General features: G+C 35.2%; 3 protein-coding genes across 5 annotated transcripts; 1 reads left to right on the forward strand and 2 right to left on the reverse strand.

The window, feature by feature from the left end:
* The first annotated feature begins 259 nt into the window (after positions 1-259).
* On the forward strand, positions 260-4,540 carry LOC126717708 (ankyrin repeat-containing protein At2g01680). Its single transcript, XM_050419557.1, has 3 exons — positions 260-814; positions 1,977-2,386; positions 3,303-4,540. The coding sequence occupies exons 1-3, from the start codon at positions 493-495 to the stop codon at positions 4,176-4,178; spliced, it is 1,608 nt and encodes a 535-aa protein (XP_050275514.1). The 5' UTR covers positions 260-492; the 3' UTR covers positions 4,179-4,540.
* Positions 4,541-5,527: 987 nt separating this feature from the next.
* LOC126717709 (DNA-directed RNA polymerases IV and V subunit 4-like) lies at positions 5,528-9,298 on the reverse strand. 2 transcript variants are annotated; one of them, XM_050419558.1, is made up of 9 exons: positions 9,070-9,298; positions 7,970-8,068; positions 7,746-7,814; positions 7,509-7,604; positions 7,148-7,265; positions 6,988-7,065; positions 6,791-6,824; positions 6,648-6,716; positions 5,528-5,891 (listed from the first exon to the last, which is right to left on the reverse strand). In XM_050419558.1, the coding sequence occupies exons 1-9, from the start codon at positions 9,080-9,082 to the stop codon at positions 5,766-5,768; spliced, it is 702 nt and encodes a 233-aa protein (XP_050275515.1). In that variant the 5' UTR covers positions 9,083-9,298; the 3' UTR covers positions 5,528-5,765. The 2 variants fall into 2 exon arrangements, with proteins under 2 accessions (XP_050275515.1, XP_050275516.1); XM_050419559.1 differs by lacking the exon at positions 9,070-9,298 and adding an exon at positions 8,378-8,594.
* Positions 9,299-11,257: 1,959 nt separating this feature from the next.
* LOC126717711 (protein VAC14 homolog) lies at positions 11,258-23,336 on the reverse strand. 2 transcript variants are annotated; one of them, XM_050419562.1, is made up of 20 exons: positions 22,797-23,336; positions 22,545-22,658; positions 22,388-22,453; positions 20,757-20,846; positions 20,542-20,661; positions 20,364-20,392; positions 20,096-20,238; positions 19,908-20,002; positions 19,558-19,644; positions 19,261-19,368; positions 19,007-19,098; positions 18,740-18,821; positions 17,200-17,265; positions 16,154-16,269; positions 15,901-16,021; positions 15,448-15,609; positions 15,160-15,288; positions 13,397-13,465; positions 12,242-12,532; positions 11,258-11,779 (listed from the first exon to the last, which is right to left on the reverse strand). In XM_050419562.1, the coding sequence occupies exons 1-20, from the start codon at positions 22,884-22,886 to the stop codon at positions 11,678-11,680; spliced, it is 2,172 nt and encodes a 723-aa protein (XP_050275519.1). In that variant the 5' UTR covers positions 22,887-23,336; the 3' UTR covers positions 11,258-11,677. The 2 variants fall into 2 exon arrangements, with proteins under 2 accessions (XP_050275519.1, XP_050275518.1); XM_050419561.1 differs by having other exon boundaries at positions 20,096-20,253.
* Between the last annotated feature and the right edge of the window lie 1,542 nt (positions 23,337-24,878).

A 24,878-nucleotide genomic window follows, 5' to 3' on the forward strand; every position in this document is an offset into this window, starting at 1 on the left:
AAGTTTCGCGTGTAACTTTAGCCTAACCTCCACACACACCCACACACACACATATATATATATATATATATATATATATATATAATAGAAAGAAACGAATCTTTGAAGTCAAACCCTTCCTCTTTCCACAAACGACAATCCACATGGGCTTCACCTCAAAAATAGACCCCACCATTTCCACCATCAACATCATCAATCAAACAAAGGAGAGGAAAGGATGCTTGAGAGTTTCAACAAGTTGCAATAAACAAACAAAAGTTCACACCGACCCACACATCTTCTTTCATCTTCCTCAACGCTCTCTCACACACATACCTAGTCCTCTCTCCTTTCAAACCCACAAAGAAAACTTTCTCTAAAGTCTTTCTTTTCCCATTGAATAATTCTTGATAACTTTTTTCCTTTCCATCAATGGAAAGATAGAAACTTCTTACAGTTATTGATCACTCAGTACTGTTACTACTTACCATTTGCCTTCAACTCGTCAACACGATGGAAGTCTCAAACTCATCAAAGGCTCTACGATTCATCACCCACCAGCCCTTCTTCTCCGCCGTCGGATCAGGCGACCTTGACTCCCTCAAGCAGCTCTTGGATAAGCTGTCCGGAGATGACCCATCAGATGCTTCCCCCATCTCCGATCTAATGCCTCTGCAGAACGATGCAGGGGAGACTGCCCTGTTCTTGGCTGCAGCCGAAAATCGGCATGAAATTTTCAGCTACTTGCTTAGATTCTCTGATATTCAGACCCTCAAGATCAGGTCTAACTCTGATATGGATGCCTTTCACATCGCCGCTAAGCTTGGCCACCTGGGTATGTTACTCTCAACTCTCAACTCTCAACTCTCAACTCTTAATTTAGGTCCGTGTATCTGTTTTTTTCTTTTTTCTTTTGATGGGATTGTTGGGAATTGGCTAAATTTTTCGTTTTTGTGTTTTTTTAATGAATGATTAGCTAAAATTTTCATTTTCTGCATGGTTGTATTTGATTTATGGATCAATAGTTATAGAAATATAAGCTGCTTTGGCTGAAAGAATGGTAAGAGTGAGTGATTTAAGTCAGTTTGTTTAGTACTTACTCTTGCTTTTAACAGCAAATATGAGTGTATTTTTTGCTCTGCGAAGCAATTGAAGTGCTTTGAGAATTATGACTAAGTGATACCTAATCGTTGCTAATTTCTTGTGCATATATATTATGGCTTACAAGTGGTTCTCTTGATCTAATCAAATTTTGTATTGATATGATTGGATTTGTAGGAGATCGAAATTTAATTGATTGGATGCATAGCTCTGTTCTGGACTTGGGTGTGAGGAAGTAGTTCATGTAGTACTGGGCTTTTGTGTTTCAGGGAAGAGCTTGTTTCATATGAGTGAATTTGTTGAACCTTGTAATCATTGAACTGCGAATGATTTTATTGATCTAGCGTCAGACTCAAACTGTGAAATGAGATTATTTACTTGTGGAGGAATGCTTTTATCTTTGTCATTTTGGCAAAGCTTTTTACCCCTTTAATGGGGTGTATATAATGATGTATTAGAAAGAAAAATCTGACTTACGATGGTTCTAAATTCTAAGCATTCCTTGCTTTGAGCATTTTTTGTAGATTTAAGGTTGAGATTAGAGAGTAGAAAATAACCTTCGTGGTAAATTTGAGAGTGATGGCCTGTAGTCCTCCTCAAAACCATGCATGGAAACAACTGATGTGAATTGCATGCATTCAACAAGCCATGATGGTGCTTTATCTGAAAATAAGTGTCTTAGCCTACTATCAAAATACTGAAGCGATTACAACAATCCTAACAGTGTATATAATTTGGCCGGTAAAACTGAGCATCATTCATCCAGGAGTTTACTCTAAGTACCATTTGCTTAAATTATTTTACAGTTATTATGTAGTGTTGAAAGGATATATTTCACTTACCCAAATACAGAGAGGATTTCTTTTTGAGTAGTGTTTGACTGTTATTTTCTTCAGATATTGTGAAGGAACTTTTGGGCATTTGGCCTGAGCTTTGTAAGTCATGTGACTCCTCAAACACCAGCCCGCTTTATTCAGCTGCTGTGAAGGACCATTTGGATGTAGTGAATGCCATCTTGGATGCTGATGCCAGCTTAATTCGCACAGTAAGGAAAAATGGGAAAACTGCATTGCACACAGCTGCCAGGTATGGCCTCCTTCGAATTGTAAAAGCACTTATAGACCGTGATCCAGGAATAGTCAGCATCAAAGATAAAAAGGGTCAAACAGCACTCCATATGGCAGTGAAAGGTACGTGTCCTTCAGTAGTTGAGGAGATATTGGAAGCTGATCGCTCTATTCTGAATGAACGTGATAAGAAGGGTAATACAGCTGTGCACATGGCCACAAGGAAAGGCCGTTCACAGGTATTTTTGTTCTGACTTTAAAGATGAAAACATGTTGGCACATTTGTTTCCTCTAGAATTTCTTTTTCTTTTTTTACATTTTTGCAGTTAGTATTGATTTTAATTACAGTAGTAACTAGTAAGATTAGGAGCTATCCATTTCATTGTTGTGAGAATTCATCTTGCACCTTCAGTACCACTTGCCAAGGACCCTTCTGCTGGACTCTTTCATAGTTCATACTACCTACGTGAAATATCTCTATCACCTCTTAGCTATCACATTAACTGTACCACCTCTTTAAACAGAAGCATATAACCGTGTCCGTGGTAGCAATCTAAGATGAGGAAGAGGATTAGGAAAAGCATAAAGCGATCACTTCCTTAAAGAGGCCTTAAAGTTATAAATGAAAAGACTACCTGTTTTATGAGTCAGCATTTACTGATGACTATGAAAGTGGATCTATAAAGTAGATGCATCAAGTTAACCTTATTGGGTGCCTCTTACCAGCTATTAATCATTGCCTATTCACCTTTTGGCTGTTGGAAACCTTACCAGTTCTTCAGCTACTGATGTTGGAAGCTCGATTTTCCTGTTATTTGAGTGAGATAAGTTGAAAAGGCAAACATCAATATTAAAAATTAATTTTGGTTAACTTAGAGGATGAGGAAGTAGAAACTTTCAATACCAATCATCATTAGAAAGACTATAGCAACTTAAAGGGTTTTCATCCTATCAAATTGCCTGTCTGATTCCACTACCACATTTATATGTACAACTTTTATCCTAGAAGAAACTAGAAGTTTGATATCATATCCTCTTAAGTTCATTCTTGATCACAAATATTTGAAGGCTTTATGCACTTTAAATGTGCTTGTTATTCCCTCTGTAGTTGTGTTAGTTGTTTTCCTGTACTGAATATTGTTCTCAATTCTTCAGATAGTAAGCCTGTTGCTGACCTATGCATCTGTTGATGTCAACGCGATTAACAATCAGCATGAAACTGCAATGGATTTGGCAGATAAACTGCAGTATGGAGAATCTGCATTGGAAATTAAGGAATCTCTAACTGAAGCTGGTGCTAAGTATGCCAGGCATGTTGGCAAAATGGATGAAGCAATGGAACTCAAAAGGACTGTCAGTGATATAAAGCATGAGGTGCACTCACAATTCAAAGAACATGAACAGACCCGTCGACGAGTTTCTGGTATTGCCAAAGAATTAAAGAAAATCCACAGAGAAGCTGTTCAGAACACCACAAACTCTGTCACAGTCGTTGCTGTTCTTTTTGCCTCAATAGCTTTCTTGGCCATATTCAACTTGCCTGGCCAATATTTTACAGATAAATCAAACGCAGGGAAGGCTAACATAGCTAATAGTATTGCTTTCAGAGTATTCTGCCTTTTAAATGCTACCTCACTCTTCATTTCTCTAGCTGTTGTTGTGGTTCAGATCACTTTGGTGGCCTGGGACACAAGGGCTCAGAGGCAGGTTGTGTCTGTTGTTAACAAGCTAATGTGGGTTGCCTGCACTTGCACTTGTGGAGCGTTCCTGTCAATAGCTTTTCTTGTTGTTGGAAAGCCAAATTCATGGATGGCTATAACTATAACCATTATGGGAGCTCCAATTCTTGTAGGGACTCTTGCAAGCATGTGCTACTTTGTTTTCCGGCAACACTTCGGGATTTTCCGCAGTGACTCCCAAAGACGCATCAAAAGGACTGGTGGGAGCAAGTCTTTCTCATGGACACACTCTGCAAATATATCAGATCCTGATGACTATAACTCTGACCTTGAGAAGATCTATGCTTTGTAGACACCAGATTTAGAACAATGAGTAAGCTGCTCAAGATCTTCTATTGTTCATGCAATTTTAGGCACACAATTTCAAACTATGATGAGGTGCACAGAAAAGTTGTTGGGTTTGGCTCTGTATGATGGTTGACCAACAAAAAATTATGTATATTTAGGCGCAATGAGGTGTAATATGATAGTTCAGTCTGTACGAGCTTGCATAAGTTTCCAACAAATTGCTTGTTGATTGTGATAGCATGTTGCTGTGGTTGTAAATTTGCAGTTTTGTATGGTTCCAATCATACTAACATAGCAACTTGAATTTGTGAACTTTATGAATTCCTGTATATCTATTCAAGGCAAGAGAATTGTTTAATGTATAAATTGAGTCAATATAAGATGGCCGAAGAATCTGAGCAGGTTGATGCTCATTGACTACAAACTAATGCAAAATAATCAATAAATAACAAAAAATATATTAGAATGTACCTTAAGATTTCATGCTAGATATCTCCCTTTTTTTACATTAGATTTTTGTTTCTTTCACATTTTTCCTTAGATACTTGGTGGGGGTTACAGACATGAGATCAATTGCTTTTACAGAGCTAGAAATAAGAATCGTTTGGTGCAGAAAGAAAGGAAGATGGGTTCGTCTGCGTGGTGGGGGTGTATCAGCTCTGACATCCTTACATGAAGTTTAGGAGCATGGATGTGGAACAGGACAACAAGACTTGTGTTTGTGTGTGTGTGTGTGTGTGTGTGTGTGTGTGTGTGGGAGAAACAGGACAATAAGAACTTAATGTCATATAATAAAAGTTTGGTCTTAGAAGTAGATATCTCACGTGACTTTTAACAATAGTTTTACAATTAAATTAAATCTAACAGTTCTTTAATACACAGCTACATATTTATAATGGTTGCCAAATGGAGTCTACATGACCCAATGAATCACTACCTTCAATTCCACCATTAACTGCATCCCACAATCATTAGTGAAAGTTTTTGGTCATTTCCATTTTAATAGTTCTTTTTTATTTTTCTAACTACCACCATGAAGCTGTTCTCCGTTTTGTAGCACAGCCTTGCTACTCTTTCATGCATCATGGAATATTGGAAATGCCTTGATTTTGGGGTTCACACTCCATTTGTTCATTGTGGCTTTCTCAGTTCTCACACCTATATTTTGTCCATGACGTCCACTTTTTTTTTTTTTTTTTTTTTTTTTTGGGCTGAATGAATTAATTTATAAAACACAAAAAGCAACGGAAGGGCACGGCCCATCTCTCTCTTGGGATAAAAGGCCAGTCAGGAAGAACGAAGATGGGAAATGGCCCAAAGAGTTACATCAAAAGTCCATTTCACAACATTGCAAGCAACAAAATTAATGGATTTATAAGTGTACCAAATCCCAAGCTACACAGTTCTTTTAACAAAAGTTTCATATCAGCTACAATACCATTGATTAACCATGGAACATCAAAGAGATTGCCATTAATTACATTTAATACTGAAGTCGAATAACCATCAAAGATCATAAAATCAAATTTCGTTTGGATTGCTATCTTAACTGCAAGTAGAGCTGCTGTTGCTTCACCACACAAAGGAATCCTCATGTGAATTTTCCCCCATGTTGACTTTCCTCCTCAAGTTGACTTGCCAAGCTAGCAGACTCTTTAAGCTTAGCTAGCTCACTTAGTACACCTTTGAGGGGTTCACTAAGCTTGCTTCTCTTAGCCTGTGAGAAAATATGTAGTGTATCATGTTCAAATGATTGAAATAAAAAATAGTTACAGCAAGTTGTCACCCCAGATAGTAGCTTTAAAACCACAACACAAAAGAACATAACCATAAATAATTCTTCCAGTAGACTGGCACTCAGTGAGCTGAACAAAGTCTCTTGAATTGTTGAATGTAGCACTAAAATTTGGGTCTCCTTCAACATTGGCCTATTAAACTACAGCTCAACATATATAGAGAGAGAGAATCCACGGTAGAGCTGTAGAAACTAGTAAGTGTTTTAATTGCAATACCAGATGCTTTCCTAGGGATTTGCTGAATGGCAGAACACATTCAGATTATGACAACATTATCAGCAACTGAAAATTTTTCACTCATATAGTCATTCAAAAGAAATTAAGGGAATGGCATGAATATTAAGCCCCAAAGTCAGGAAATATTAACATTCATATTTAAAATAATTGGTGGCGCAACAAATGTCAGTTCTGCAACTATAGTCATCAATACACTAAGCACCAATTTGGCTTGTTTCTACTAACTTACAAAAAAAATCCAATTGCTCAACAGATATCAGCTCTACCTTTGCAGTTATTGATATAGAAAGCATAAGGTTTGCAGATTTTCTACTTGTTTAGTTATTACACATAAACAACCTTTCTCAAGCATAGAACTAGAAATGAACAGTAAGCAAACACTAGCGTAGTAAGCAATCTAACATATCATTATCTAAAAACTACAAACCCAGACATCATACCTTCAAGGATGGAACCAGAGAAAAAACTTCATCAACAGACTCTGGACCAACATTGGCAATCTCACATAACTGCAGTCAAAAAACTGAAAATAAGAGTGCTGCATGACTTTTAAGATTTAAGTGACTCAAGTTGAGATTGAAACCTCGCTATTGGAAACGCCATGTTTTGTGAGAGTCCTTATTCCAGTTAAGAATTCAACAGCATATGGGTGATTTAAATGGATGACGCATCAGAAGAAGTGATGGGTCAACACACACTCAAAGCAAATCTAAAGAATGAGTATAATTAAAAATAAAAAATAAAAAAGTAAATGCTCTGAAAAGTGAAGTTCAAGGATACTCAAGAACTTTTCTAACAGACTGGGGATTTGTATAATGGACACCCCTTTTGGCATACTGCAGTCCCTTGTCAAATGGTCTGGAAACAAACGACAGATTATATCACTAATTAAATGTACTAATTTATATTCAATAGCAAAATCTGAAAATGTGTTCCTCACACAGGGAGTTTCAATTCTGGATCTTTTGATAATGTGACCATCTGATCCTGGATTCCTTGTAAAATACTTGCAGCCTCACAATCCATCATGCTCATGCATTTGACATTTTCTGGTAGCTCTGCATATGCCACCATAAACATGTCACAACATGGTGTTAACCTACCAAAGTACATCCCCAGCTTAAGAAATTGATCTAGAACTAAGTTTTCCAAAACCAAGAAAAAATTCACAGTATACAACCATAAAATCTACAGTATTAACAAGTGAAACATTCAAACACATAAAGAGGCCAAATTTTCATTATCTCAACAAAATAATGAATATATGCCTGTAAACCAAAAACATACATCCAAGTACCCACCTAGCTCAATGTTAAGCTCCAGTGGTTGTGGTTCTTTAGCTGGGGTCTTTCCACCATTAGCAATTTTGTCTCCTTTTCCCCCTTTGCTTGAATAGCCTTTAAAACATTTAAAAATAAAAAAGAGAAGCTCTTTCAAGGGAAATCAACACAGGAGGTAATCGATCATTGATTGTGCATGGAAAGGTAAAATCAACATAAACAGGCAACAACCAAACAAAACAATCATCAAAATTGGACCTTTTGGAAATGGAGTGTCATCCTTCCCTACATATTTTGGTGAAGAAAGAGTTTTAGGTTCAGGGAAACCTATAAAAGCAAGACCACCAATTAGAGAAAATTAATGAATACGATTAAGTTTCCTTCAAATGATTATTCAAGATTAAGAAGATAAGCATATTTATGACTAGCATATTCCAGTAACAAACTTAATATACACTAAAGGAAAAGAAGAAAACATTAACCTTCAAAATTGATATGAACTTTCCTTCCATACTTGGACTTCATTGAGCTGTCATCCTTCCCTTTAAAACTACCTTCCTTTCCCTTTGATTTCAAGGTTGCTACACCCAAGAATTTACACAAAGAAACAAGTGTGTATTCAAAACATTGTATGTTCTAAACAAAGCTTCAGTGCAGGTTAGAAAGAAAGAAAGAAACAGGAATGTGGATATTGTACAAGTGCTATTGCACATGTCACCACTGATTGGTCTGACTGGTACATGCAGTTAACCAGGGTCCCAAATCCAACCAATACCCATTTGAGAAATTACAAATTTAAAAGAACAACTGAGATATAGCAGAGAATAAAAAGTGAAGAAACCAAATCAAACAAACCCCAAACAAGACATTAACAAAGAAAATTTTGGAACCTGGGTATATAACATGTACACAGTATACTTAAACTGCTACCTGAATCATTATACAATTATTGGCTTTATTAATACAATTACTCTTACTCATCCAAAAAGAAAATTTTTCCAACATGGACCACCAACATTTTCCTCAAGAGATTTTCTAGGCCTTACTTTTTTCTTTTTTCTAGGCCCTACTTTGACTCTTGGGTAAGATAAAAACAAAATTAAGTATCAAACTTTACACTATCAACTATTAATTGCAATAGCAATGTTGAGTAACATTTTCACTGTTAACCAAAGATAAAAACGAAGTTTTTATCAAGAGTCTTGTAATTAAATAACATTTCTTGCATATTCCATTAAATAGAGATATGAGTTCAAATCACCTCACCACATTATTGTAACTATTGAAGTTTAAAAATAAATAATAATAAAAACTCAAAAAGCAACCAAAACTTAAACAGCGTAAAAGATATTGTAGCTAAAAGTAAAAAAGACAACAGTTTTTCAGATACTCTTCTTGTAAAGAAAAATAAATAAATAATTAGTGGGTGTTTCGGGAAATGGGTTAAAATAAATGAAGAAATAGCTCACGAAATGTTTAGGAAGAAAACAGAAGGAAAATACAAAAAGAAAAAAGAGATATATTTGAAATCAGGCTTTCCATGTGCGTTAGTGGAGATAGATAGAGGCAGAAAACACTTTACCTCCTTTCTCCATCGCCACCTGTATTGTATTTCTGCGATCACAATTCACAACACTTCGTATTTTAGAACAGTGTATTCACAACAACTTTGACTTGGCTTAGATCTAGTGCTCTCACAAAAACCTTTTTCCTCCCATATGGGATTTTTTTTTTAAATAACTATAAATCTGAAACAATATTATTAGTTGGACAACTTTTCAAACTATTTGCATTTTTAACAATTCGAATTTAATAGACTATTTTATCATTTGAAAATACTCTCAAGCTTTTTTTTTTTTTTTTTTTTTTTGAGAAACTTTCTCAATGCCTACATAGCTAACATAACAAACAACGTCATGGCATTTTTTAAGTGACGTGATAACGTTTTTAATATTAAAATTCAAAACTCATTATATATGCATGAGAAAACCCATCACTAGTTTCAAAATTGGAAGACTTTGACTATGACACTGGTCATTAGTCTCTAAAATTTCAAGTAAAAGCTATCGACTAACAAAATAATGTCATGGCATTTAGTGACACGACGACATTTTTAATTTGAAGGAATTAAAACCCATTATTTATACATGATAAAATTATCACCAGTTTCAAAATTAAAAGACTAACGCATTATGAAATAGGTTTTCTCCAAATTAAATGATAATTTGAAAACATTCCCAATCACAAAGAGAGAGAGTTGACACTAAGATCATTGTCTACTTTGGATGCCTCACAAACTCCTTATGCTGATGAGCTGCTTGAGAGCAAATTCTGCCTCCATTTTAAAGTCTTTAAAGTTAAAACAACTCGTATTGCAGATCCACTATATCATAGTTGTGTTACTATGATCATTTTATGAGAAGATCCACTATATCATAGTTGTGTTCCTATGATCATTTATGAGAATCTTTTCATGAAGTGTCTTCCACCTCATTAAAGTTTTGTATCTAACGTATTAATTAATTTATTTATTCAATGTATTAGTATGGTTCAAAGATGTGTAACATAAGTGAAATTTATTCTCAAAATATTATAATGCATAATAAGTCAACTTAATAAAATAGTCAATTATAAGTAATGGACAATCACTTTCATATTAACATAAAACTTTTCTCTTACTCAGTGTTGGTCATTTTATACAAATGTTATGGTACAAACATTGTGCCACATACTCTCGCATTGGAAAGACTCCAATGCACTTTATCTGAAAAAGTTTTGCATTATTTTGAGCAACTTCTTCCAAGAACAAATTTGTTGCATTTTGCAAGGTGAATCAACTGAGAACAACATGAATATCAATTGACAATTATAAGACAATGAAGTGAGAAACTGATAGACTTAATTGTATCCTTTTCTTGGACTGAATATGGCAAGGGAGGGTGGTGCTATTAACAAACAAAAATTGTTCATCGGATTACATTTCAGAATGAACCTTTGTTGTCGCACATGCTTCCGTTTGTCGAAGCATTTTCCTGCATTTGGTGTCTATTAATTTTATCACTGTTGTAATTCGTTGGCTCAAACATGTCTTGCACACTTCCTGTTTCGACACATTATATAAGACCTAACAAACTTAACATTACACCTTTAATCTGACATGGTATTAAAGATATTATAGTTCAAAAGGCCCAAACCTATTGTAAGCAAATTAACCCTAAAGTTCTCATTCCTCTCATATAAAGGATAAATCTTACTTTACATTTAATTAGTAAAATCTAATTACATGTAATACTGTCTCATCTCACATAATATTAGATTCCACTATTTTTTTTTTCTTCATAAAAAATTAGTAGAATCTAATATCATGTAAGAGGAGAGAGTATTGAATAATTACTCCCTCTATTGAATGATTGGAGCTGAATCTTGATGTTGTGCAAGAAATTAATGAGACTTCTAGTCTAGTAGCCGTGTTGTGTAAAATCACACGGGAGAGCTAACTTAAGTTTGGACAGCAAAGGAGGCCCCTAGGAAATCTGCTATTCTTGATTGGTCCCATTAGCTTCCATCATTGAAGATATCTACGGTTGGTTACCTCTTTGTTATTGGCATTTTTTCATATAAAATGGGAGGCTGCATGCCTTCTTCTTCTTCTTCTTCTCCTTATTCAATTTTGAGTACCGGGGGGAGAGAGAGAGAGTCTCTGTAACACAATTTATTCGTTAGCATTATTCAAAAAATGGATGACACACATGCACACAATATACTAGTGGTTGAAAATCGATAAAAATAATTATAACACATCCATAATTTTTCTGTAGGATTTGTATACATGAATTAGCTAATTTCTTATTTTATAAGATTTCTGTAACAGATGAACATAACAAAAACAGACTGTATCTTCTAAAATAATTATCTCCCTCTAGCCCTCGTGGTTTTCAATAAAAAACAACAGAACCACATGGGTATATCTTGCTGCTTACTATGGAAAAAGAATAGCTCAGGAAATCCAAGCTCATCTTAATTCAAAACCCTTTTAACCGTCCCAACCTCCATACAGTTTAACAAAACAAACTACTACGATATACAATTTTACAGATTACACTAGATCTCATCCATGGGTCAGACATCCTCTGAGACCGGTGTACAATTAGCCTTGACTATGGGCAGGAACCAGGAAGCAGCAACAATCATCACAGTTGTAATTGCCCCGGGCCTCTCTTTGATGATCTTGAAGGAGGCCCACTCGTGTCTGATGAAGAAGGGTGCCGAGGTTCTTCATTTCTTTGCACCTCCTGCATATTGACACACAACAATATGATTGCAAGAATAGCAATAGCAGCCTTAAATACAAAACTCAGTAAAAGTTGAGACAGAAAACTATAAGTAGAAGATGATAAATAAATTTTAAAAAAACCAGTGCCTTATCACAAATACTTGAGGCAGGCAACATAAACTTTGCTCCAAAGTCAAGTCACTCTAGCCCCACACAACCCTTGACCCCAGTTAAAAGAAAGAACAAAAGTATCCAGCCCTACTGACAATGTTTTGTCTTCAGCCTCAAGTCTAACCCCTAATGCTTTGAGCTAAAGCTCACCGGTATCTTTTTCCTTTTCCTTTTGTTGTGAGCATGAGAACATGACAAAAATCCCATTTGTTAAATTAACTCACTTCATCACATTTCTAGAAAACACTCATTCAGATCTTTATAAAGCTCAATGACAGTAAGAATAACAAGAAAAAAAAAATCATGAAACCTTTGATAATGAAGTGGTAGAACTGTTGCGGTATTGTGCCTGTGCTTGTGCATGCATACGGTGCTGGTACTGCATTTTCTCAAACTGTTGTAGCCTTAAAGCGAAGTTAATTCCATTATTTGAATTTCCACCATCCTGCATTCGGTCACCATCCTCAGTGATTTGAGATCCACTTGGCATGTGATGTAGATAGGGGTTCCCTGAAGAAGTTCGCCTGAATTGCTCACCATTGAAGGAATACGACGGTACAGTTTTTAAACGCGTTCGTAGTATCTTGAAGGCGGCACTTTGCTGCGATCAAGAGTCAAATGCAAGGTAAACATTAATTACTAACTACACAATTAAAGCACTTTACACACACACACACACACACACACACACATATATATTGCATTTTGGAATAATCGCCACCAAGCAGCTAGTGTTAGGAGCAAGATTAATCTGTTTGGGCTGAGACGCATTGAGATTTTAGTATGAACAAGCCCAATAGCTGGGGTAACAATCAGATGAAAATCACCTTGATGTGAACCTTACTCTTTTACTTGGGTCTCAAGATCCAAATACCAAAAAGATTTCCCAGGAAAAAGAGGAACATAAAACCATTTTCAGCTGGAAAATAATCTGTATTCTAGTTCTACTCCTAAACAGTGCAATATACTGATTATAGTTAGATGAACTCTATATGTTTTGGCAAATTTTGTTTTCAGGCTCTTTAATTTGCAGCTCCAGCTCGAATTACCAGATCCCTATCCACCTCACTAACTGCAACTTGACCATGCATCCTAATTTGTGGTCACTTTTATGTTCCAATTACTCAAAACTGGAAATCCCAATGTATCATGTTTGTGATTGTTCATCATTACAAGGCATTTGGCTAAAAAGTTATTTAAAAAATTGTCAAGTATGACAAAGATAAAGAGAATAAAATAAATAAATATTTTTCATGGATTAATTGTGTTTATATACACGCGAGGACACAACTATCTTCTCAAAAAAACCAAAAAAAAGTGTGTACAAAACTACTTACATTACATGATAGTGTATAAGTCGGTTTTTTTTTTTTTTTGATAAGTATAAGTCGGTTTTTAATGCAGGCAACATAATTGTCATTAACAAAGGGGAAGGAATGAAAGTAAAACTCTTCCAGAATCATACCTGGGGAAGCAACATCAGAAGGCCATTTAAGGCTTTTAACAACCATATATATCTTCCAGGTTCAAGAAGCTGCAAGAACCATAAAAGGGGTCAGGCACCAGAACATATCAATTGTAAATTGGGAAGACAAAAGCAGGAACATAAACTAAAAAAAAACCCCATTTAGTTGCAAGAAAAACTGCACCACCATTAAACACTCTGTACAAGAATAACATTAGATACTGAGGATGCCAAAATTCAAAATTTGGGACAAAGGCCTTGTTGTTGTTGTTGTACTGAGAGCCAAAAAACTCTTTTTAATGCACCAAATACAGACAGCACAAGAAAAAAGATCATACATCACGCCACTGTACAAACACACTAAGAGGCATTAAATTATCTTTGCCGTGTACAAGGGTTTTATTGCAAGATAAATAAATAAAAGATTAAAAAAAAATTATTAATTGATTGGACATCCATCACATATAAGCAATGCTTTAACATTTTTTTTTTTTTTTTGGATAAGTAAATAACTTCATCGAAAAAGAAATGAGAAAATACAATGAAAACAAAGCACACAGCATTGTGCTGTGGAAACAGCAGAATCACGCCAAGAATTAAAGGTAGAAACACCCGAAGCATTTACCCACTCAAACAGAATCTGAAAGAATGAAAGCTTCAAATTGTGAATCAATCTTTCATTCACTTCAAAATTACACACATCCCTCTCTCTCCAAATACCCCACATGAGGTGAGGGATCATATTCCAAATATGCTTAAACAGTATATTTTCAAATTCAACTTTTCTTAGAGGTAGAGAAAGTGGTTGCTTATGCTATAGTTTCTCTTTTCTTTTCTTTTTTCCCCCTTTTTCTAAATTTTCAAACCAGGAACTAACATTAGAAATTTAATGAATAAAACCATTCATTACTTCATTAGACCCTAAAAGGGAAGTACAACAATAACACCCTTCTCCAAGAGGGGGAAAAATACTTTTTTTTTTATAGGTAATAAGAATTATATTGATAGCAAAAGTGCAATGTGTTTATGATTGAAAACTCACTGCAATAAGAGGGGGGGAAATACAAGAGATACTGAAGTTCAAATGATCAATAAACTCCAAAAGATTGAAAATGGTCCACTGTTTGCACGTGTAACAGATATTGAAAGCAAAATTCTTCCACTTCCACAAGGGCTACCACTTTAGTACAGCCCTTACTAGCCAAGTTCTCTTCCAAGAAAACCTCATCAACCATTCCCCCTAATTCCACACAGCACCAAAGAGAAAACTTCTCACCTCAATCTTGTGATTGTTGGTCTCCCACACATCACATTTTCTCCTATCTCACAACCTTGAACATCATACGAGAGACAAAGGGCATCAACTGACTATATTTTTCCATCCTAAACAGGCCAAACAATCCTCAAAATTCAAATGCAACACTCCACCTGACCAACATATATAGATAGCCAAAATTAACATTAATGGAAAACAAATCGGGAGAAAATCCCCTTCAAAGCACACTTCTCCACACCATGCATCCTACAAAACGAATATTGGTCCCCTCGACCTCCTTAAAAGGAAATATGCTCCAACTCAAGCCAGCCTATTCCTAATTGTTTTTCACTCACTCTCAATGTGACATTTTCATAGGAAAAACATATTAATATTTGTTAACGACTTGACCAGAAATAACTATAATAGGCATTATTTTGATGTTGCCAAGAGAAAAGACCCATAAGGTATGAATGTATGTCACTACAATTGTCTTTTACTTATGCACCTGCAGTCTAAGATAAGCAAAGATAGGAGTTTCCAACAAGCGAATCAATTTATCCAGCTGGACCAAAAAATTGACATTAATATCTTCCCCCACCAGAGACTGAATCACATCACTTGCATGCTGGTATGTCTGCCAAGCAAAGATAAAAGATGATCAATAAATGCAACAAGAACATAGAGGTGGTGGGACAATCAAGATCACTAAATGCTACATTTTTTTTTTTTTGTTGGGGGGGGGGAGGAAGATTGAAAATGAAACAAGATGCCATGAATAACTCAAAACGCTCACCTGAGCTAGTAAGCATAGGCTTATAATTGCCATGGGTGAATGGCACCATGAAGCATACAACGAAACAAACAAGTCTTTCCCAGCGGGATTCACCAGTGAAAGTTTTAAAAGATTCCGAAGCTCATACAATTCAGAGGATGTAAGTAAAATCAAATTCAAAGCCTGAAAATAAAATAAAATAAAAGAATCAAATGGATAAACAATAATTCACCTACATTAAGTGGCTAAAGAATCAACACAGACAAGAGAAAATAAAATTAAAAAAAAAAATAATAATAATAACTAAAAGAGAGCAAAGAAAAGCATTCTAAAAGATATGTACTGTTAGATGTCCCAGTTATGCCACACCATCTTAACTCAACGTACAATCTTATGATGTTGCTTCATGTTCAAAAAATTATAACCAAGCAAAGCACTACAGGTTTATACAAGTTCTCAGACAATCAACAGAACCTGAACCATAATAGATGCAAAATCCAGATCCGATTCTCCTTCTAGTATGGTTGAGAGTTCAAGGTAGACCCTTTCAGCATCTAAAAGTACACATAGCCGGCGGATAATCAGAGCACCACGCCTGAGGAAAAAAATCAAGAATGAAACAAGAGATTTAATCACAGAAGAAATAATATGATTAAGTTAATATTGATAAAGAATCAGTACAAGACTAGCAACAAGAAAGCAAGAAAAGATAAGGAATGAAACTCACTTCTCAAGAAGAGAATTATCTACCCGGAAAGTATGAACTAGGAAAACAACAAGTTGGCGGAAGTGCTGAGGATCTTTTGCTATGCCAGCATGAACCTCCAGAACAAGGAGCACAACCTGGGAAGATCATTAATAGCCAAGCAATTAAGAAAAAATTGAAGCCAGTAAATGATTCTTTTTGGCACTAACTACAAACACTACCAAAATGCAGTCTCAGATAAGTAGCACACGTTCTAAGGATTAACCTAAGGCTACAAATAGTAGAAGTGCCAGCATTTGATTCAGTTTCACAAGACCACTTTCAAACCTGATATTTATAAATTGCTCTTTGTAAAAATTTAAAGCATCTATCTCAGATAAATAGACCAACAATATGAGCTCATAGACCATCCATATTTTGACAATTATAACATACTACCAACTCCCAAAAGAAGTGCAAAGAAATGCAATACATAAATCTTGAACTTTGAAATATTATAACACAACACCTGAAACATATGCAAAACATATTACATTCAATATATAGTGTTTGTGAGTGTGTGTGAAAGCCTGCAGAGAGGCTACTTCTCATATGAATAGCTGAATTGTTTCAATGGAAACTGTAAATTATCTGGCCACACCCCCAAAAGACAATGGTCAAATTTCAGACTATTGCTCATTTTTTACAAAATTTTAGCTGGGAGATTTGCAAACTCTTAACATTCTCAAACCTGACCAGCAAAAGACCAAGAACTCTCAATGACTTAAGTTTTTTAATAGGCCCGAATTTCTCACTTACAAAACATACAGTTTAACCCTCCTGTTTTCCTCATCAACAACATCATTTTCTAACTATCCTCTTTGCTGAGTTATCTCACTATGAACTAATAGCTGATCCCCAAAGATTCAAGAAAAGAAAAGGTGAGAGACTACATATATGGAGATCACAACAAAGCCACAAATAAAAATAACTCCAACTACATTACTGATGATGGTGAAATTCAACAGAAAATGCAACTTCATTATACAATCAGAAATGAAAATGTACAATCAGGATAAAAGAATTACCACATCAGAAGGATCTGACAGCGCTTTCAGAAGGGAGTCAAATATGTCATTGAGGGAACTTAAGACCTGTTTCAGGAAGAAAATTGAATTTAAACATAATGGACATTAACAAAGAAAGGTCCACCAAACAAAACTACAAAAATAAATTCAGAGCAAAACAACCAATCAAAGAGAAATTGCCCAGTAGTTAATTGGTAACACCAAGCTGACTACACTTTTCACCCCTTCCTTTGATTTAGTACTTCTTCGCTTGTTCTGCTCACTTTTACCCAGCAACATAGACATAGATGGGGATTAATGAGTATTATATAACCATATCAGGTTACATTTCTTTTCTTTGTAAGTACAACTTAGCCATAGGACACATATTCTGCATCACTTATTCACAAATTCAAGAGCTGGAAATGAGCTAAGCCAAATACGATGAGCTGAAAAAAAAACCTAAACCTGAGCTCACCTCAACCAGAAGCTTTAGTCCAGCACAAGCCATTAAATATAAGCTCAAGCTCAGCTTAGTGAAAACAAGCTCACAAGCCACTTGATGAGCCCAGGCAAGTTGCCCCTAGAAGCTCCTGGCAACAACAATTTTAAGCCAACATCTAATTTGGGTTGGATAAGAAATGCACCTTAAAGCCCAACCCTTTCAAAACTTAAAAAGTTAAAAGCTAAATTTCAATATATCAACTCCATGTAATGGGCCTCATTCCCATGAAAGTCCAAGCAAATTGAAAAGGTGGAGAAAGCAAATTATAGACAGTATATATCACCTCAATGACTCAATTGCACTCTTTCCAATGTGGGATTTACTGTCATTTAGTCCCTCATTTGACAAAGCCTATCATTAACTTATTAAAAGCTAGCTCACAAGCTTCTGAGCCAAAGTGTGTTGTGTTCAGGATTGGCTCCTATTCCATAACGAGCCTTTTAGTAAGGCCAGCTCGCAAGCCAAGCCCAAGCTAATTGAAAGCCACTCATTTGGGGAGAATTCATACTGAATTTTTTACCAAGTCTTTATGATATTTTCTAGTGTAGCCTCCCCACTCTCCTAATGTAAACATATAGTGAAGAATTAGGGATCTGGATATGATCATTTGGGAGTCCTATGTATAAAACCAACATACTTCCAATGGAAAATGCGAATAAGCATTTAAAAGTAGACTCTCTTCAATCCTATAATGAGATAATATCAAAGAGGAGAATGTAGATGAGCAGTTAGACATACTAAAAGGCACAGAGATAATGGATCTATTTTTGATAATTCGATAGTTGGGGGAGGGAGGATTGAACCCTAGACGTCTTTGTTCGCTACACCAAGAGGTGCCAATTGAGCTACAAGGCTCTTGGCCAAAGAGATAATAGATCTAGATCACTTCAAATCCCAAGGGACCTTTTGGGAAGTCAGTTGTCATTAAACTCCCACATTAGAAATAGGTTCGCTTGGCAAATTCCTTGAACCAAGCACAACCATCATGATGTCAGTCAAAAGGCAGGAAACATGCATCTAACGTGATATAGATATGATTCATAGACAGGCGGTTACCTCAAAGCGATGTCTATTAAGAAGGCTTGAGATCCAATGCAATGCTTCAATTCGAGTAGCCTCCCATTCGCTATTTAATTGCCTGATCAGTAAAAATAGCCAGTAATAACCATTAGAATAATCATTGTAACCAAGATAAACAAGGGACTCTTGTACGCACCTCTCATATAGCTCCTTAGACGGAGACATGCTACATATACCCATAAAAGTACAAATTACAAGTTACATTTCCATACCACTTTTTTCCCCAGGTTTCAAAAACTATACCTCCTTGCAATACCGAGGATTGCTCCTACATCAAATCCTTCAGCTGGATCAGCCTGGATTGAACGAAGCTCTTCGTTTGTTTCACGAGCAACCTTATACAAATATTAATGTATTTAGATGACCAGGAGAATCAAATATTTTATTGCATAAACTAGTTAGAAACACCCCCCCACCCCCCCCCACAAAAAAAAAAAAAAAAAAAAAAAAAAAAAAAAAAAAGGAAGCACTAAGTGGGGAAGCATGAAACAACTTACCACTCTAATTTTCTCCTCTTTATCAGATATGCAAGGCAAAATGGCTCCAAGAATATCAGCATAATAAGGCACAAGCTGGTCCCCACCAAGTTTCACAAACTCATTTATCTGTACAAAACCCCAAAAAAAAAAAACCTATAACAAAATAAAATAAAATTTACAATGAAGCAGCGAATTCTCTGTAAATCAAGAAAATACGCGAAAATACTCACTCCACAATCAGATAGAAAAACCATATCAAAGAGTGATACTGGTTAAAAATAGTAGAAATACTCTCTGAATTGCAGTTCTACTTACCCATGTGATAGCTGTTAACCGAGTAAATTCATCTGAAGAACCTGCCCTCTGCACCAGTATTTCAGCCATGCGACCATAATCTACAGACTTCAAGAGTAGCACTGCTCGAGTCAGAAAATTACAAATGAACAAAATATTTTGTTTTTGTCAAAATAATTGGGACTGATGATAAAGTCATTCTTTGTTTGAAGCTAGAGTCAAAGTGCAACAATCTTATGATTCCAACAGTATCAGAAGAAAAGAAAAGAGGATAATGCATTGCACAAGATTTCAAATAGCTTGGTAACAGCACAAGGAATACTAAACAACAAAACTGGGATTTGGGCATTCATTGTTAACAGAAGCCTTACTGGGGAGTTCTTGATCTCTTGTAGAAACTCCGAAAGAGCTGAATCAGCTTGTTGCCTTATTTCATGGCTAGAATCGCTTAACATATTAAACAAACCTGAGATTTATCAAGGATGTGTAAGTTCAAATGCATTTAAAGAAGAGAGCAACTATCAAAGAAGCTTATTAGTTTTGAATAATGACCAATTACCATCAAGAAAATCAGGAAGAAAGCCCAGCATATCAATATCTGGAACACTGTCCAATACAGTAATCCAGCCTACCAAAAACTGCCGGACATAGGGATTTAGGACATTCATACGCTCCCTCAGCAATGGTATAAATTCTTCGATGCTGAAGAAAAAATAACTTTAAAAGCCGCATAAGTTACACTGTTAAAGCAGTTCACAAACTCATCCGATGATATTTGATTCTTAAAAATACAACAGGTCTAAAACAAGAGCAAGAAGATGGCGCACCTGAATTGATCGCTTTCAGTAACAATGTCCTGTTTCATTATAGTAAAATCTGAGAATTGATATAAAGAAAAGGAAAGCCTATTTTCAGACAACTAAGGGAACAACCCAACAATCTACTTGGTGTTTTAGTCTGTACATGAGTTGGAAGAATGAGGAGGATCAAGGAATAATTTTTTACCTTCACAAGCCGATCTAAAAGATGAGCAGCACTTTGTACATTGGCATCTGAGTCTGCCGATAGTTTACATAAGGCATCAAAAATCTTATTAAAGAATATGATGAAATCCCCTCTTACAACCTGTGCATCAGACCACCACCAAAAGATAATGTATAAAGCCCACTACCAATCCCAAAGAAACACCATTACATATAATCCTGCTAATCCAATCTCACCTTTGCAATATTATATAGAGCTTCACAAGCATAATACCGAACTCTGCTATCTTGGTCAGAAAAAGAGTCAAGCACAGGAGTCACAATTTGCTGGTAGGTGGATCAGAAGCAAAAACAAAATTATCAATACTATAGCGACAGGAAGGTGGGAAACACAAATGGAAAAATAAAATGTTCAACAATGTTTATAATGTGATACAACCAACAGGTATATCCTTTTTGAGTACTCCAGCAACACTACGACTCACTTCCATAATAATGATTAATGGTAAAATGGTCTTCTTCAGTGTTTAAAATGTATTTTTGTGTCTAATATGCACAGCTGAAAACCTCTAAAGAACAAAGATCATCTCATCCTGAGTACTAAAATACGCAAACACATTATCTAGTTGATATATATGCCACAAGTTGGTCACTACTTAGTACCAAATTAAGTTAGTAAAATGCAATGTAAGCTCTTATCACTGGCACACAACATTCCATTGAGTATCGATATCTATAGAATTCTAAGCAGTACACACACTATAGAAAGCATGATTTGAAGAACCACTAATAAAAAGAAGCAACTTCCCATTCCATTATATGGCACCATATAACATATTGAGTTTTCATTTCTTTAATAAAAATTGAGATAGAAATCCAATTTTAGAAAATCCAGTGTTACTTCAAAACAATCGATCTCACAAATCCCAATATCACTCCAAGTATATTATACCGTCCAACTACAAAACACTAAAGATTTACTTGTCTTGCCTACACACATTAAACATCCCAAGTATTATCAAACATGAATGATGAATCTAAATAAAACACAATGTCATGGTATGCTGTTTTTAAGTAAAAGATATCGTCTTAGAATATGGGAGAAGAGGATTGGCCCTAAGTGATACAAATTCAAAATTCAACAAGTTAAGCTGAAATGTAAGAGTAAGCTGCAACCAATGGACAGCAGCAAATAATAAAGCAAGCCCACATCCATATAAAAGTGACAACCTTTCAGAGGTAAGTCATAACATGAGGGGTTTCTACACCCATTAAAACTTAACAATACTAAAACCAAGCCAATTTTCTTTTCTTTTTTTCTTTTTTCTTTTTCTTTTTCTTTCTTCTTTTTTTTATTTATTAAATAAATCCATCTCCCTCAAGATTGCTTGGCCTGCCATACACAACTAAGGCTAAATCCTATAACCTACGTCAAGCAATAACCATTCTGCAGTCTTATAACAAATATCAGTAACAGTAAGTAGCAACAACACTTCAAATTCAAAACACAAAATATAAGACAAGGCACCATTCCCACCAAAACACATTGAGTTATAAGTCTATCTTCACTTCAAGTCAAAAGGTTAGTCTCCTAGTCCATCCAGAATCTCTACTTAGCAAATCACTAAATTAGATTAGCAACATTTCAATTTACAGCCAGTTCATATTCTTAGTGTAAGCTAATATATTTACACTAAGGTTTGACTCATTTCAATTCAGCACCTATAGCATATCCGGGTTCAAATCGCCCCACCCCAATTGTTAAAAGCCACCAAACAAAAAACCCTTTGACCAAATATATCAATTGGTAAAAGTAAAACTTGACCCAGAATCAATATTATAAAGTAATGATGCATAATTGTTGTTACCTCTAGATGTTGAGCCGCCTCACTAGTCAACCCAACTGTGGCAGCAGCTAATCCTATCAATCCCCCCTACATAATGTAACCAAAATTCGAACCAAACAATCATGTTTACAGTCACAAATTCGAAACAAGTTGACGAAATTCGATAAATTGAAAATACCTTCCGATGATTCGCTTGCGGAGACTTCGTGAACTCCGTAGTCAACAAATTGATCACCGCCGTTATCCTATCATGATCCCCGGCCACCGCGAGTTGCTTCACAATTCCTTCAACCTATACATACACAACACATACATGTACATATAATTATATACACAACTCCAACAAGATCCAATAAAACCATCAAAAACCCTAGAAACCAAAACCGATCAAAACTGTTAAAATTCTAGGGCATAGGAAAGAGAAAGAGACCTCAAGAGCAGCATTCTTGCGCTTCTCGTAGAGCTTATCGGAGAGATTTCGGAGCACGGAAGCGGGAATCACTGAGAGAGCGTCGGCCATAGCAAAAAACCCTTCCTTCGAACTCTCTCTCTCTCTCTCTCTATCTCTTTCTCTTTCTCTCTCTCTCTCTCTCTGAGAATTCAAATTCGTTTTCGGATCTTCTCCTCTTGAAATCGGAACATTGCACTCTACGCTTCCTTCTTTTTCTCTTCGCTCACTTGATATTTTTCTTTCTTTATTTATTTATTTTTTTTCCCAAAGATCGCGGAATCGAGGAAAATGAAATTCGGGAATTTGAATTATTTTAAGAAGAAAGAGGAAAATCAGATCTACGAAAATCTGGAATTACTTTTACGTACTAAATTTTTCTGCCTAGCTTTGCTTTCTTTTTTCTTTCTATGTGTTTGGGTTTTCTTTTTTCTTTGCTTTTCTCTCTTTCTCTCTCTGAAGCCTCTCCTCGCCGTGACAGAGTCTCTCTCTCTATATGTGAAAGGAGTCTGAGTGGTTTGGAGCTTGGAAACTAACGGTGGTGTATGTTGTTGTAATGACCAAAATGTCCTTGTTTTCTATGTTTTTTGTTTTTTTTTTTTTAATGTATGGTCATGTTGGGTATTTTATTTTTTATTTATTTCAAACAAACATGAAACATGTATGTCAATACTTTTTTGTGTGTGTAGTTGTGTACTGTATATGTCCATATTTGGTGGGATGGAAGACAGTGTGATTTCCAAAAAAATAAAATAAAAAATTAGTTGCAGCAGCCAGCCAGCCACATAGTACATTAGTCAAATGGTATTTTATAAAGTTTGAGATCAAATTCTTCTATCACTTATAAGCCCAATATGGGAAGGTAATAATTAATTTATAACAATTACTTAAAAAAAAGTAATAATTAATGATAAATAATCGCAATCTAAATTGAATCTAACCTTTTTTTTTCTTTTTTTCTTTTTTTTGTGAGAATCAATTGAATCTAACTTAGATTCTAGTCATAGTCTAATTTTGTGTCATCCATTTTAATTTTCTTAATTTTAGGGTCTAATAACTTATTCATAATATTTAGCGCAAAATTCAGGATGATCATCCCTCTCAATGTCAATTTCTTTAAAACTTTTTCCCCTCGCCCAATATGTGTGTTAAAAATAATTAGTATTTAAAAAAAATAGAGTAAAATATATATATCTCAAATTATAATTCAGATACTTTTAAGTAATACTGGAATTACTTTTACGTACTAAATTTTTCTGCCTAGCTTTGCTTTCTTTTTTCTTTCTATGTGTTTGGGTTTTCTTTTTTCTTTGCTTTTCTCTCTTTCTCTCTCTGAAGCCTCTCCTCGCCGTGACAGAGTCTCTCTCTCTATATGTGAAAGGAGTCTGAGTGGTTTGGAGCTTGGAAACTAACGGTGGTGTATGTTGTTGTAATGACCAAAATGTCCTTGTTTTCTATGTTTTTTGTTTTTTTTTTTTTAATGTATGGTCATGTTGGGTATTTTATTTTTTATTTATTTCAAACAAACATGAAACATGTATGTCAATACTTTTTTGTGTGTGTAGTTGTGTACTGTATATGTCCATATTTGGTGGGATGGAAGACAGTGTGATTTCCAAAAAAATAAAATAAAAAATTAGTTGCAGCAGCCAGCCAGCCACATAGTACATTAGTCAAATGGTATTTTATAAAGTTTGAGATCAAATTCTTCTATCACTTATAAGCCCAATATGGGAAGGTAATAATTAATTTATAACAATTACTTAAAAAAAAGTAATAATTAATGATAAATAATCGCAATCTAAATTGAATCTAACCTTTTTTTTTCTTTTTTTCTTTTTTTTGTGAGAATCAATTGAATCTAACTTAGATTCTAGTCATAGTCTAATTTTGTGTCATCCATTTTAATTTTCTTAATTTTAGGGTCTAATAACTTATTCATAATATTTAGCGCAAAATTCAGGATGATCATCCCTCTCAATGTCAATTTCTTTAAAACTTTTTCCCCTCGCCCAATATGTGTGTTAAAAATAATTAGTATTTAAAAAAAATAGAGTAAAATAT

The sequence above is a fragment of the Quercus robur genome, chromosome 3 (assembly GCF_932294415.1).
Source record: "Quercus robur chromosome 3, dhQueRobu3.1, whole genome shotgun sequence".
Lineage (NCBI taxonomy): Eukaryota > Viridiplantae > Streptophyta > Magnoliopsida > Fagales > Fagaceae > Quercus > Quercus robur.

Excerpts from the sequence above, each read along its gene's own strand:
- LOC126717708 (XM_050419557.1), top strand. The coding sequence starts at position 493 with ATGGAAGTCTCAAACTCATCAAAGGCTCTACGATTCATCACCCACCAG. Across the intron at positions 815-1,976 it reads CGCTAAGCTTGGCCACCTGG|ATATTGTGAAGGAACTTTTG; the intron begins GTATGTTACTCT and ends TATTTTCTTCAG. Across the intron at positions 2,387-3,302 it reads CAAGGAAAGGCCGTTCACAG|ATAGTAAGCCTGTTGCTGAC; the intron begins GTATTTTTGTTC and ends TCAATTCTTCAG.
- LOC126717711 (XM_050419561.1), bottom strand. The coding sequence starts at position 22,886 with ATGGCCGACGCTCTCTCAGTGATTCCCGCTTCCGTGCTCCGAAATCTC. Across the intron at positions 20,662-20,756 it reads CTCTATATAATATTGCAAAG|GTTGTAAGAGGGGATTTCAT; the intron begins GTGAGATTGGAT and ends TCTGATGCACAG. Across the intron at positions 20,003-20,095 it reads TCTTCCTGATTTTCTTGATG|GTTTGTTTAATATGTTAAGC; the intron begins GTAATTGGTCAT and ends GATAAATCTCAG.
- LOC126717709 (XM_050419558.1), bottom strand. Across the intron at positions 7,266-7,508 it reads GGAGCTTAACATTGAGCTAG|AGCTACCAGAAAATGTCAAA; the intron begins GTGGGTACTTGG and ends TGGCATATGCAG. Across the intron at positions 5,892-6,647 it reads CTCTGGTTCCATCCTTGAAG|GCTAAGAGAAGCAAGCTTAG; the intron begins GTATGATGTCTG and ends ATTTTCTCACAG.